The sequence below is a fragment of the Pseudocercospora fijiensis genome (genome assembly GCF_000340215.1).
Source record: "Pseudocercospora fijiensis CIRAD86 unplaced genomic scaffold MYCFIscaffold_12, whole genome shotgun sequence".
In the NCBI taxonomy this organism is placed as follows: domain Eukaryota; kingdom Fungi; phylum Ascomycota; class Dothideomycetes; order Mycosphaerellales; family Mycosphaerellaceae; genus Pseudocercospora; species Pseudocercospora fijiensis.
In genome coordinates this window covers 236,250-250,413 of record NW_006921543.1, presented here as the reverse complement: position 1 = coordinate 250,413, position 14,164 = coordinate 236,250, and the positions used below count along the sequence as shown (strand labels likewise).

The window sequence follows — 14,164 nt, the reverse complement described above, 5'->3', positions numbered from 1 at the left end:
TTCGCATTCTAGACCGGGCGTGTCGATTGCATTGGGGAGCTTGCACGGGCTGAAGCAGTAGTAGTGGACGTATGGTGGACCTTGTGGCTCGGCGCGCCGGACTTTATGGTGTCATTGGTGGCGATGATGTCGGAGGTTTTCGCGTTTGGTCTTCGAGTGGTGATGAATGGGATGTTGGATCGTGACTTACGACACCTCTTTCACGCAACTGCGACTGCGACTGCGACTGCGACTCCTCCGACCTCCGACCTCCGATCTCGCTATTCTCCTTTCCCCTTCCCATTTTCGCCAAAGACCACGAGTCTCTCCATATCGTATCAATTTGTGACAACATACAATCCGCCTGCCACTCAATCATTCAGACGGCCACAACTACCCGGTAGAGCAAAAGGCCAGAACACGTCTTGTCCACAACAGAAGCATGCGATTTATGAGCAGCGTCGTCATCGTTAATGCTCATCTATTACTTCCAGCCCGGTAAATGCTCCCGCCCGCAGCATTTATATTATAGATTACGCGACCAGGCTGGCCCTCGCACTTCATCACGTCAACCAAAGGAAACTTAGCGACCTATGTTTGAGGACAGTCTCCTTCGAGAAATTGCTCCAGAAACACCCTATGATACTTGATCACACCTGTCTGCGTCAAAATGATGAAGGCTGGAGATTTCCTTGGCCCGTCAAAGTCCTCCGCTGTCACCGGTATGTCGCTTAGAAGCAGAATCCACCTACTTGCTACAAGGCTGAAACATAGGAACCACACTTCGACAGTTCATGCGATCTCGATAGAACGCTCGTCAAAACCACTGCTGAATATTTAACATGCAACGCCAGCACTGTGAACAGGCAACTCTGCAAGCCCATTGCCGACAGCTTGAGCTTGTGTTGTGCACTGTGTTTTTATTCTCTTCGTCATTCTTCGCTACGGGATCTGGTATCCCTCTCATTCACTCATATACAGCTTTTGACAAGCATATATCCACCCGTCCTTACAGGCATCACGTGCGAGCACAACTCGGCGATATCGAACATGAAGCACTTTGGCGTTCTTTTTGGCCTCGCTGCCATTGCCGCAGCCGCACCATATCCAACCGCGCCATTCTATCCGATCCCGACCGCAGCACTTCCTCCGCCACCAGGCAGCGGCATTGCTGCTCCAACAGGCTTATCACATCCATCAGGAGGTTTTCCGGGCTTTCCCAATTGCACACATCCACTAAACTCGCCACTCCCAAGCGGCCATGGGAATCATCCACCTCAATCATTCGGCACAGCTCCGCCACAGCCTCCGACTGGCACAGCGCTGGCCAAGCGTGCTGCGCAATTCAGCGGCTTCTCCTTCCCCAGCATGTCAATGCCGACCGTCGGCTTCGGCGGTGAATCTGGGATTGCAGCCCCGACTGGCCTGGGCTCTGGATCAGATTCAGAGGGAAGTCTGGCTAGTATGAGCGGCATTTCAGGTATTGCTGCCCCTACCGGCGGATCTGGGGCTTCACCAAGCTTTTCAATTCCTACGGGCAGCTTTGGAGCTGGAAGTGCTTCGGCCACTGGGTTATCTGGCCTTCCACAGCCGACGGGATCAACTGTGGGAAGCGGAGAAGCCCCCGAACCTCCATTCTCGACAGGCACAGTCGGCGGAAATGGAACTGCGGGAACTGGCGGAGCTGCAGTCGAGCGTGGATTCGGGAGCTTGGCTGTCAATACGAGGCTTGCTGAGCAGCAGGAGTAGGCAGAGAGCAAGCATTTGCCTAACGTCCATAACCATTGGGATCAATCTCTCAAGAAGGGTAGCAGTCTGTCCTGTAAATCTAAGTGTGCAAGACCTCAGAAGTCTAGCGAAAGCTAGGCCGTCAGTGCTAGATTCATATTCGAAAACTTCGACCAGCACGTTAGATCTCGGGCCATCTTGACTTTCAATCTTCCTGCATCGGTCCCAAATGTTAGTCAACTCCTCCTCATAAAGCTTCTCTGCCAACTTCGGCGCCATATCACCCCGTGCACTGCCGAATTTAATCTTTCATCACGTCCGAGGAGATGTCGCCGCTGAGCGAGAGGCCTTGGACCATAACGATTGTGACGCCGTTGTAGGCTGAAGCTATGAGATCACCGTGGATAGCTCCAGCATGGGCGACGGGAAACCGATGTAGACGCGTTTGCAGTCGGAGATGCATTGCCAGTGTTCTCGAAGGCCCGATTGTAGGATCTTGGCAATCGACTCCACAGCGCATCAATGATTGCAGCTGCGTCGTACTATCTCGGATCATGTTAATCGCGAGTTACTGCGTTCGCCAGAGCTCCTTGAACCTCCTCCTAGGCCAAGTCAATTATTGACTCGATCATAGATGGAAGCCAGCATTGAGCTCCTCCTCCCAACCACTCCTGGTGTCCCAGTCTTGGGCGGATGTCGAAGTCAAGTCACGAACGAAAGATGCGAGTCGTTTTATAGACTGGCAGCACGCGCACGGACTCAGTGATGTTTGCACATGCACGGCGTCATATGACGACGGTCATTCATTCACAAGCCTCGAAGATCACAAGGAGGCGGGGTTTCGGGCCGAGGCATGTGATTTGAGGATCACAAGCAGGTGATTTGCATGTGATATACGTAAGACTCTACGATCAGATCCGGAAGGATATCGCACCTCTACATCCAAGAGTGTGGATTGTTCTCCAAGTACGACTTCCAAGTTGTGGCCTGCCTTCCGCCTCTTGTTGCAAGTCGTAATGGACGGGTCTTGGTGACTGGTCACGGCAGCCTCAAGAGCTTCTGCTGCATGGTATAGCATACGGGCCGATATTGAAACAATAGGGCTTGATGCTCATATCATCTGACTGAGACATCTTGCAAGAGCAGGCGCTATTGAGTGAGCAGATCATATTGCCCTCGATCCTTGGCTAGCGGTCGTTGTGTGTGAAGCCGATGTGTAAGCGCTTGTGGCTGCCATGGCATAGACGAGAATTTCGGCGGCTGCGTGCCTGCGCAATCTCCCAAGTCAAGCGATGTCGAAATCGAGTCGCTCTGCTGGACAATGCTGCGTTGCTCGTGCGCGTGTCAGCCCGACCGAGTATCTCGATGCCATGTCTCTGTCCCTGTAGAGCTTTCTCTTCTCCGAATCACTTGTCTTGCGGTGTCAGAGCAAGGCATCGAAGGTGGTACTCGAGGACTTCAGATTCCGGCTCTTTTAGGCTGCTATGTCGCTTGCTGCCAGTACAGCAATGGCTCGGGCTGTGTTCGCGAATGCGTATGTTCGGATTCGTTTCCTCAAGGCTGGCTGGCGTGACGGAGTGCTGAAGCCGCGCTCGTGAGGCAGCAGACTGTGCTTCCGCGTTGAGACGCACCGGACAGGAGACCGCCAAAGCGTTCATCACATGCTACCGTCGCGGTTCTTCGGCGTCCTGGGTTCTGGAAGGAGAAGTCTCAACGCACGGGCCCGGACAGCAAGTGAATGCTTGGCAGAATCCTCGGCATTGCACCCACAAATCGCATCGCCTTCCTGTCTTCCACCTCGACAAGTGGACGCCTCCGACTCAGTGTGCTTGTTAGCGGACCGGAATTCTGTACGCACTACGCAGGAAGCTGGCGAGGTCACGTCCGGACGATTGGAGGGGAACGCAGGAGGTGAAACGTAGCAGTGCAGCGCTTGCGCCACCAGTGCAGCGCGTCCAATGAGCTCCAGCCTTCACATGCTAGAACTATTCTACCCAAGGGCCAAGGGCGGTCTCCTCTTCTGTTAATAAGGCCAGCGCTTGTCCTGCTGTACACAAACATCGGAGTCAGCGGACGCATCGGGGCCACTCGCATGGCCAATTCTTCAAAGATGGAAGCACGCTACCAAGTTCTGATGTCTCTATTTCCGGCCGAGCGCTTGTTGCTGCGGCACACTGGCAGCCAGCTCTAGAAGAGACGAGACCATCCTCACAAGGGACCCCAATCGGGAGTCTCAGTCGTGTTGATCCATTAATCGACCCACTCCTCCTATGGCGCACGAGCGAGTCTTCGCGTTGAATCGTAGCAGCAGCCAAACGGACGTCAGTTCCGGAATCCTACCATCCTGAAACAGGAGCGTCGGTCGGGTACCTGCATGAGGATTCTTCATGGCCTCCCAAACAGGAATTCCTAGACGCCACATCGCACCTCTCAAACTCGGATGGCGGCCATGCTTTGCTTCCCTTTCTCTCCCTCATGCCATGACGCCTAGCACAGACCGGCTATGCATAGATTCAGCGTCAAACAATGGTGTCCGCCTGCACTGCACTGCCCTGCAGGAAGACTCATCTGCAAGCGCTCCCTGGTGGAGCACTGACTTCTATAGGCGTGGTTTCGATGGGAAAGCCTCCCTATGCCGACGTATACAAACGTGCTGTTCACCTGTCCTTCCTTGCTGCTTGACACAATTCAGACCTCTCGTTCCGTACTGTTTCCTCCAGCTTCAAGAGTTCTTACATCCTCAAAGAGCAGGCTCTTTTCTGCCGCTCAAGCATTCGTTAAAACTCAGCACTACCCAGCATTGTCTACGTTGGCATAGACTTCGTAACTTAATTTGGGATTCGGGAAAAGTCAACATGCATTCTACTTTCACCGCTCTGGCTGTCACTGGCCTTGCCGTTCAGCAAATCGCTGCTTTTGGTGGCCGCAGCAGTGGCGCATATGGCGGCGGCTGGGGCGGAGGTTCTTCGTACTCTACGCCAGACAATACGGACAATCAGTGTTCCAGCGAGCAGTCAAGTGGCTACAATTGGTCTGGTCTCAACTCCGGTTCCTTCAGCAATTACGGCAGCAACACATTTTCGGGTTGGTCGTGCTCGAACAGCTTCGGCAAGCGTGATCTTCTGTCCAAGAGAACATTCCAGAGCAAATGCATTACTTCCAACCTCGACGACGAGCCTTCGATTGGATGCGATGGGAGCGATAAGATGTCAATCGACGAGTACGAAGTCTCTGCGGACCAGGATGCTGATATAGAGTGCTATTATGTTATGCAGGACGGCAGTTCGTGCAAAGAAACCCACTCGTGCAGCAAGAGCGGTTCTGTGATTAAGAACTCGCAGTGCGGCGGTGCCAAAAGCGTCACATTCAAGCCCGCTGGTGATTCAAAGGGCAAAGGATGCAACATCGGTGTTCACAGTATCGGCTTCAACTGCGGCTCTGCTTCGAGCTCGGTGCCCAGCTATTCGAGCACTTCGGCTGCCGTGAGCAGCTATTCTACACCTGAGGTCTACACGACTAGCACCTCTGTCTCCGCCGCTGAGACCAGCTCCACAGAAGGCATTCCGGGCTATGGAAGCTCGTCTCAGCCAACTGCACTAGGCTATCAGACCTCTACCCCATCTGCTCCAGCCTCTAGCAGCACAGAGAGCTCGCCCGTCTCGCTCAGCTACGACACTTCGAGCGCCCCAACAGCACCAGGCTACGAGACCTCCACCCCATCTGCTCCAGCCTCTAGCAGCACAGAGAGCTCGCCTGTCTCGCTCAGCTACGACACTTCGAGCGCCCCAACAGCACCAGGCTACGAGACCTCAAGCGTTCCTACCGCGCCTGGATACGAGACCACTCCAAGCAGCACCGAATCGTCCCCGATCACTACCTCGCCCGCCGCAAGTTCGGCGTGGACAATCCCAGGATATGGGAACTCGTCCACTGAAGGAATTCCCGGCTACGGCAGCTCGAGTTCGAGCTCGACTGTGGTCAACGCTGTCACCACTAGCTCTGGCATCCCTTCATACACGACCAGCACAATTTACAGCACGACTCTGCAGACTATCACAAGCTGTGCTCCAGAAGTGACCAACTGCCCAGCTAGCACTGGCGGCACTTACGTAGTCACTCAGACGGTCGCCATCTCAACCACCGTCTGCCCCGTCACTGCAACTGAAACACCTGCTGAGTCTACACCAGTCCCACAAGGACCTGACGTCCTTCCAAAGTGCTTGAACACTTGGTTGTATCTTTCCGGTTGCAAGGACAACTCGGACTATAACTGCTTCTGCAAGAACAGCGAGTTCATGACCAAGGTCTACAACTGCCTCAGCGCTTGGTCTGACAGCAGCGATGATACAAACAGTGGTGCAGGCTACTTGATGGGCATCTGCGCCAAGTATATCCCAGAGAACCCTGCGATCATTACTGGCTGCCCAAGCACCATCGTACCGGCGACTGGCTACTCGCCACCAACTTCGACACCTAGCTCGCCACAGACTGTCACTCAATACAGCACGGTCGTTTCTACCATTACATCGTGCGGACCAGAAGTCACAAACTGCCCGGCAACCGTACAGACCTCAACTTACGCCATTGCTACAACCGTACCTCCTGTCGAGTCAGCGCCGAGCAGTACTGAAGGCTCGCCGATCTCCTCAGCAGCAGTGACATCGCCGCCAGCAGTTCCCTGCACTACCATCACATACTCTTCGGCTTCACTCGTAACCACAGTCACTGTGCCTCAAGTGCAGATCACGACTTATACGATCACTCAAAGCGGCACCGCACAGGCGGTTCCCGGCCTGGGATACGGCACACCAGATTCGGCTGGAAGCAGTGTAGCTGGCCCAACCACGCCAGCCACTGCCTCCGCGCCGGCGCCATATCCAACCACGAGCTCAGCACCCGGCCCCGTTGGAGCTGTCGGCGGCAGCCCCTCGGGCTTTGGAACTACATATGTTCCTGCTCAGCCCACAAACTCAGTTGTGCCTTACACTGGCACTGGCACTAAGAACTCGATCAGCGGAGTTGGTGCTATTGCTATCATCGCCGCTCTCCTGGCTTGAAATGCTTTTCGCGAATGTACAGACACGTAATGGATTAATAATGACTTGAAACGGAAGGATTCAGAAAAACTTTGCATTCCGATCAAATACTACGGGCTGGTGATAACTAAGGTCGGCTGGAATACCATGGATGTTGCGTTTGGTTTTTGGGTGGAAGAGATATCATCATATGCTTCATGACGGTCCTTACGATGAAGAAGCCTCAAGCTGGGTGTGGTGAAACCCAGACAGATGTGTTTATAGTTGTGAATTGCATTTACTCTGTGTAGTCATATGCAGTCTCATAGGTGTTCCCTCAGATCGAGTATCGATACCATTTCCTGCTTGACGCTCCATAAGACGTCCCTGTCACGCTTCATGGTATGTATGTAGTGACTCCCAGTCTAGTCTCCCACCAGAATTGTTCGTTCCTGACCCCGATGTATCGAGATCCTGATAACCAAAATCTACTCTTTTCATGATATCCTCTACCCCGGTCCACTTGTAACATTCCTATTCAGTCCGCAGCCATCACCACCACGGATCTTCGAACCTCTCAGCAGGAGCGAGACAGAACGGCCACCTCGCCATCGACAGCACAATCTCCTTCGTCGGATACCTCTTATTGACACAAGCCTGCATAGCCTGCAATAACTGACCAAACGTCCGACCCCCTCCAAACCCCATAGGATCTTTATTCCTGTCGGGAGGACCTCGGTACTCGTAGAAAGAAATCTCGCCGGGCCAGCGCAGATCTATAGAAGTGGTTTGGAACTCCATCGGTGGCTGGCTCACAAACATGCGTCGACACGAAGCTTCGGGCGCGGACTTGGTGAGTCGAGTCTTGAGCATGTTGGGGAATTGGCCGCAACCTTCTGTGTGAGGCCAGCAAGCGAGGTCCTGCATGCGCATGATGGATCTGACAAGGAGTGGGTTGATGGTGATACCAGTATTTTCCATCGAGGGCTGGAGATGAGCGACACCGTGGATTATCGAGGACGCGCTTTCGCCACTTGTTGTGAATTTTTCGGGTACATTTGGGTCGGTGCGATCCCCTGGCAGGAAGAAGAGTGCTTTCTGGATTCGTGTGGAAGAGTCGATTGTGTGCTTGAAGGCCTTTGAGACTCTTTGAGCGAGTAAGAGGTCTTGGGTCGGCAGCTGGATGAGAATTGCCTCTGCGAGCTCGCCGATGTTGAAGACTTTGGTCGCGGCCATATTGGCAACTGCATGAGGTTAGAGAAGAGGTTGGTTTCGGGTCCGATGACTGCTCACCGAGGATTGTGTCTTGTCTTTGGATGGTATGGTAATGGGTGGAGAATGTTTCGGAAGAAAAGCTTGAATTTGATCCGGCGCATGTGAAGCACAGATATCTTGGCAAGCAAGTGAGCGGGAAAGTGAAAGATGAAGCAAGCTTCTTGCAAAGACTGTGTGTCAGCCGAAAGTCGCGCTTCGAGCTCACAGCAATTCCTTCAATCATTCTGATCACTCCGTCCTCTGCCAGGACACAACGGATTCGAATTGCCTACCCAAGAGCTCTGATTGAACATGTCTCAGTAGAGGACCTCTCTGATCGAGAGAAGGCCATCGCAGAATCGTTCTGTGCCTCTCCTCCGTTGTCCTCATCTATCAAGCATAGTCTATGAGTGCCCATCCGCTATCGACTTCGTCCAGAGCCCAATAAAGTGTCTTTTCATGCGCTGACTGACACGAGCGAGTTTCCGAAGGAGAGCGGTGGCTCAGTGATGAAAATCTGGCGGCTCTCGTTCTTGAAGAGAGACCTACCCTGGTGTTGATTCCCAGATCAGCTCTACACGGTTCCCTCGGTGTCGGTGTCCAATATACGAATCCACAAGCAAGGGATTGAAGGCAATATTCCCACCATTTACGTGGCCAGAGCAGAGGGTGGCTGGTTCCGCTGTTCTAGACTCCAGGGAGAGAATGCTACGGAGAAGAATGAAGGATTCGATTGTCTGCTCGAGGCCCCGAATTACCCGCCGAAGAAGAAGAAGAAGATCCTTTGCGGGAAGAAACCAGAACATCCAGCAGTCGTTATTGCTCGAACAGCCTGAACCTGTGATTACTTGGACAATAATCAAATTATGCACTCTGGAATCGCGAAGCGGAAGATGCTCCCTCGATCAACGTCCGTGAACAAACTACTCAAGCTCTCATGGCATCCTCGAGACATCATCCAAGTTACGAGAACGCAACCCACAAGCCAAGGCGACAATGAGTCCTATACTGAGCGCCTTTGCGAGGAAGCTTTTATCCTGTCCGGTGATAGACCACAAGATTGACCAAGAAACCCACGCAATCAGCTGCGTGGCTGATAGCGCCAGGGAACTAGAAGATGCTACAAGAACTTGGAGCCGCGTTAACATCAATAGTGTTGCAAGAATCACAGCAATCTCCAGTGTCCATCTGGCAAGCCTATTGCTAAAAATCCAGATCAGGGGTCCCGTTGCAGTCTCACCGCCAGAGGACCTCGAGCCCGACTGCCCAAGTTCTGGCTGAGGCACGTGGACCGTGATTGGCTGCGTGAAGTAATGGAAGAACACGCTCTGACTCTCAAGTTTCTGACATCGGTCCCGATACAAGCTGCCTGTGGCAGGAGACTTGCGTAAAATGAGAGCAAGCTTGGCGCGCTCCGGCTCGTGGATCTCGCAGTCCAAGGGAAAGATCATCTCGAATGTGTTCTGGTCTGCTTTGTCGGGGGCATGTGAAGCGTCGAACCAGGACGATGCACAATGAAGCTCCAATCCACGACTCGTGAAGGTGTGAGGCGGGTGGCGTCTCGTATGAAGAGGCTTGATTGAAGCACAGTACTCAAAGGCTCTCGGGTGTTGTGCGAGAAGGCCGGGGTTGGGGTAATCTTCATTCCTGCACGACTCTTCTGGCCATGCAAGGATAGACTCGTCATCCGAGTGCTCGATGATTTGGAGTTGAAGGCGGAGAAAGGCGCGTGTGCCTCCTTCGCCATACAGTAAGGGCATGTTGACTTCGAAGATGCCCAGGAGGCAGTACGCGATATCTTCAGGCCGCTCCGTCTTTCGCTTGGCAGCCCAGCTCATACGCTCAGCAAGGCTCGCATCGTGGATGTTCTTCACATCCCTCCCCCGCTGAAGGTAAACGGCATCGATGCTCGTGACATCGGAAATGTGACCCGCTAATTTGGCCTTGGTGCCGATGGCTTCATACCGCTTGTTGTAGAAGGTGGCGCGCTTACACGCCAGCAGCTCTTGGAGAGTCCATCCGCGATTAAACCAATCGCTTCGTTTGAAATTCTGATCAGGCTCAGTGCTGACAACATCTGTCAAGAAGACAAAGCATTCCTCGGCGCGCTGATACCACTCAAACATCGAGTTGATGGCCTGCGATAGCTCTGCGCTGCTCTTCTTGTCGATGCAGCAAGTGTCGATCCACACATATTCATACCCCTGTTCTCGGGCCAATCTGCAGGCATGTTCCACTTTCTTCCATCCTGCTTTCTTTCGGCAAGAAACGGTCCCAAACTCTTGGAATTCAATCTCCTCATCGCCCCAGCGATGCGATACGATTGCATATCTGCAGTGCTCGATGCGGGCACCTTCAAGAATCTCGACAGTCTGAGCTCTAATTAGCTTCATCGTTGTTTGGCAGGCCGTCTGAGGTGTCAACAAAGGTGGAAACTGCGTGCTCAAAATCGCTCCTTGGGAGGTGTTCTCAGCTCATGCACTTGTTGTTCCACGAACTAAAGCCGAGGACGAAAACACAGCTCGGCTCTACAGGCTCTGGGCGCATCGGAGTGCTAATGCGCTAAACTGGCGCTTGTAATTACCTCCCTGCTAGTTAGTCCCGCTATCCCCTAGTAGTTATAGTGAGTGGACCGGGGCAATAACCAATCGCCGTACATTGCTAAAACCTCAGTTCTCGAAGGTATCGATTAGGGTTAAGAAGGAGCTATTTTTAAGCTATATAGAAGGCTACTATAGACAATAATTAAGAGCCGTATAGAAGGCAAACAAAGACAATAATTAAGACACTATCTACTAACGAGTTTGGCCGCTATTAGTATTAATAACCTCTTAACAACGCTATAGCATACTGCTAATCTAGAAGTTAAGCTATTAGTTAGTAATATTGTCGTATTCTCGAAGGATTACTAGTACTAGTTTACGGCCTATTAGCCTGTCTCTACGCTGTTTAATGCCTGCCTTAATCGCGCGCTATATATTCTTAATCGGGTTTAAATTAGGTAAAGAAGGTAGCTAGTCTATTAAGGCAATATTGCGCTATTATATAGCGGCAATAGTCGAGGCCGCTCTATACGAGGTAGCGCCGTCTTACTAGAAGATAGCAGTACGTTAATAAAGCGCTAGTATATAGTTATACTATTGTCCGGCAATAAGGCTGTTTATACGGCCTATTTCCTTAGCAACGACTAGAATAATGCGTCTTATATATAAGGCTACAGTTATAGTGCCCTAATCGCTTATATTCTATAAGACTATAGGTCCTTTGCTACTAATGCTACTAATATAGGCCTAAACTATCTAGTAAGGTAGGCGTTAGAAGCGAGGCCTCGAATAAACGTCTAGATTGCGTTTAGCGACCCTACGAGTAACAAATAGCCGTTTATAAGAGCTATTGCGGATAGCGCATTTATTAGACTATAGAACGTTAAACTAGTTAGAGAGTGTCTAGTATAGTAAAGGACGGAAACTAACACTACTACTACTACTTATAGCAATAGTATAAGCTACCGAGGGTAACATAACCTATAGCAATATAGGCAGCTATGTTTAGCAAGATAGGATAACGAGACTGTCGCTTAGGCTAATAACTAGAGCCCTACAATATAGGCATTGTAGAAGTGTAACATAAACAATGTACTATACGAGGTTAATAATCTATCTACTCTATAGAAGGAGGCCTCTTATATAGGCTTAAAACTAGCCTATAGGTATAGGGCCGGTTACTAGCTAATATCCCTCCCTTTCTTCGTATCTAACTAGACACGCTTCACATTACGCGCTTAAAACAAACATATATACATCCTTAGCGTTCTTAGCTAAGGCTATTTTCAGAACTCCGTAATAATACCCCTAGGGTAGTATTAATCCTAGATACTATAATTATGTAAAAACGACTTCCTAAGTAACACTATATAGACCTACTGTTGCTTTAACGCGCCGTAATCCTTACTAGCAATAACCTTATCTGCTAGTCGGCTCTCGAAATCTCCTCTGTATACGTTAAAGCTATTAGCACCGAAGTACTGTCCCTCGTAGAAAGCTTAATTAACGAGGAGATTAATAGCCTTTTCCGTTGCAGCTTTCTCCTAATCGTATAGATATTCCTTAAGTCCTTCGTTATTAAGCTAGAGGATCTGTTTAACTTCGTTCTAAATAACGTAACTTAACTAAGGAATCCTACTAACTAGAGCGTCGGAGATATAGCCGAGGCCTTCGACTAAGATCGCCGTAGGGAAAGCGAATAGTACGAAGGAGTTAGAGGCTAGGAGGGCGGTTAGATTGCGATGCGCTTTAGCAACCTAAGAGACTATTAAGTTCTCGTAGCCCTTAACCTTAGTACCGTTAATAATGCGAGAGTAGCCTAGGTTAATTAATATACGGTTGCTCTTAGTCTTTAGATTACTATATAGTAGGTATAGCATCTAAATAGAGACCTCGCACTCCTTTAGAGGGTTGAGGATCTACTCCGCTTTACGCCCCTTACTATTAGGCTAACTATCGAATATATAGTCGAGGTCGTCGTCGGTAAGGTGCTTATTAGTAAGCTTACCGATCTTGCTTAGTAGGACTAGGCTACGAGCCTTAAGCTTCTTAACCTAGTTCGCAAAGACCTCAGGCTAATATATACCTTCGATAATAGTAGAGTAGCTAGTCTTATCCTTAGATATAAGGCAGACCTTAATACGTAGGTAACTAGTACCTTCGCTAGCTACGAGCTTAACTATATCTTGTCCGAGACGAGTAGACTCCTTAAAAGGACAGTTTTTATAAGTACCGCCAACCTTAAAGAACTTAGTAGGCTTAGGGATAGAGATAAGCTCGTATATGTAATTAGGTCGAAGGGCGATAGCTAAGAGCTATAGGGTAGGGTGCTAGCGGACGATTTAGTTGCTTATACTATAAGTTTAAAGGGTATTACGGCCTTCTTGCTTAGACTTAGGCATTGTACGTATATACTAGAGGTACATTTCAAACTCCTCCTATATTAGATCGATAAGGAAAGGAAGATGTACTCCGCGAGGTTCTTATAACTAACTAAAGACTTAAGGGAAGATAGCGTTGCTAGTTTAGCGAAAGCGGTCGAAGAAAGTGCCTTAGCTAAGGATACTAGTAACGAACTTGCTCTAGCGATCCGTCAGCGTAAGGGCGCGAGTAATAGTACTAGTAAGGTTGAACGCGTAGAGTCCTAGAGATGTCGGGGCAGTAATAGGGCGTCTAGGAAACTAGTCCGTATAGGCCTAATTAGCCTTAAGGGCAGCGAAGGTATCTTAATTAGCGATATTACGTCTAATCTTTAATAGGCGGCTAATAAGGACACTCGTCTTAGCACTAGTATAAAGACTATAGACCTTAGTAGCCTTCTTAATATAGTTAGCATATATAGTAAACCGCTCTTTACCTAGCTTACTAAGGTCGTCGAGCTATTAATAGATAGATAGGGCGGCAGGAGCTTTGCCTATATCGGCTTTAGGAACTATATCGATCTTAGTGATAAGGTGCGCAATAGAGTCGCCCTTATAAGAACTATAGATATTCTTAGTTAATAGGATTAGCGAGAGGCCTCTATCTCTACGCTCGCTAAAGGAGCCTTTAGAGGAGACATCTTCTAGTAGTATATCTAGCATATTAATATCCGAGTTACTATAGTTAGTACTATAGTTAGTACTATAGTCGGTACTAGAAGGAGTGCTATACTTCTTGCTAGCCTTGCGGAGGGCCTAGCGAGCATACAATGCCTTCTTACGCGCTACTTCGGCCTTAGCGCGCTCGTCTTAAACTTCTTAAGGGACCTTACGGTTGCGGGTCGAGCGACGATCTTTAGCCTACATTTCTATAGCGAGCGTAAGACTAGTAGCCATATCGGCCTCGGTTTCTAGGCGAAGAGCCTTACGTTTAAGGATATTAACGATAGGAGCCTCTTAACCTTTAATAATAAAGCCTATACTATTAATACGATAGCCCTTCTCTTTTAGTAGATCCTTAGTTGTCTATACGTTAAGATCGACCTAGATAATCGCATCGTAGTGCTTCTTCTAGTAGGCTGTCGTAAAGTCGTTAAGCGTAAAGGACAAGTTAAGTAACTGCTTGCCTACCTTCTTACTAGCGGTAGACATACGATAGATTATAGTATAGGAAAGATACTCGGCGCCTTAACGACAGACCTTATACTTATTAACGAACGAAGAG

At 50.0% G+C, this 14,164-nt stretch overlaps 5 protein-coding genes across 5 annotated transcripts; 3 read left to right on the top strand and 2 right to left on the bottom strand.

Moving 5' to 3' along the window:
* Positions 1–311: 311 nt before the first annotated feature.
* MYCFIDRAFT_217025 (uncharacterized protein) lies at positions 312–1,728 on the top strand (the record flags this gene model as incomplete). Its single annotated transcript, XM_007933844.1, has 2 exons — positions 312–701; positions 771–1,728. Exons 1-2 carry the CDS (start codon positions 619–621, stop codon positions 1,726–1,728), a joined length of 1,041 nt encoding a protein of 346 aa, XP_007932035.1. The 5' UTR covers positions 312–618.
* Positions 1,729–4,403: 2,675 nt separating this feature from the next.
* On the top strand, positions 4,404–7,091 carry MYCFIDRAFT_217024 (uncharacterized protein). Its single transcript, XM_007933843.1, has 2 exons — positions 4,404–6,143; positions 6,450–7,091. The coding sequence occupies exons 1-2, from the start codon at positions 4,563–4,565 to the stop codon at positions 6,762–6,764; spliced, it is 1,896 nt and encodes a 631-aa protein (XP_007932034.1). The 5' UTR covers positions 4,404–4,562; the 3' UTR covers positions 6,765–7,091.
* Positions 6,251–7,958, bottom strand: MYCFIDRAFT_209295 (uncharacterized protein; the record flags this gene model as incomplete). The annotated part of the gene is made up of 5 exons (XM_007933842.1): positions 6,251–7,044; positions 7,079–7,094; positions 7,117–7,210; positions 7,246–7,256; positions 7,285–7,958. The coding sequence occupies 5 exons, from the start codon at positions 7,956–7,958 to the stop codon at positions 7,021–7,023; spliced, it is 819 nt and encodes a 272-aa protein (XP_007932033.1). The 3' UTR covers positions 6,251–7,020.
* A 45-nt stretch (positions 7,959–8,003) lies between these two features.
* MYCFIDRAFT_179829 (uncharacterized protein) lies at positions 8,004–8,812 on the top strand (the record flags this gene model as incomplete). Its single annotated transcript, XM_007933841.1, has 5 exons — positions 8,004–8,053; positions 8,110–8,342; positions 8,388–8,425; positions 8,455–8,572; positions 8,610–8,812. The coding sequence occupies 5 exons, from the start codon at positions 8,004–8,006 to the stop codon at positions 8,810–8,812; spliced, it is 642 nt and encodes a 213-aa protein (XP_007932032.1).
* A 167-nt stretch (positions 8,813–8,979) lies between these two features.
* MYCFIDRAFT_205444 (uncharacterized protein) lies at positions 8,980–10,460 on the bottom strand (the record flags this gene model as incomplete). The annotated part of the gene is made up of 3 exons (XM_007933840.1): positions 9,490–10,460; positions 9,343–9,427; positions 8,980–8,992 (listed from the first exon to the last, which is right to left on the bottom strand). Exons 1-3 carry the CDS (start codon positions 10,367–10,369, stop codon positions 8,980–8,982), a joined length of 978 nt encoding a protein of 325 aa, XP_007932031.1. The 5' UTR covers positions 10,370–10,460.
* Positions 10,461–14,164: the final 3,704 nt, after the last annotated feature.

What these genes read in the sequence shown, in the direction of transcription:
- MYCFIDRAFT_217024 (XM_007933843.1), top strand. Translation starts at nt 4,563, where the DNA reads ATGCATTCTACTTTCACCGCTCTGGCTGTCACTGGCCTTGCCGTTCAG. An exon ending in CTGGCTGCCCAAGCACCATC is followed by an intron (nt 6,144 to 6,449) that starts GTACCGGCGACT and finishes CCTCAAGTGCAG; the next exon opens with ATCACGACTTATACGATCAC.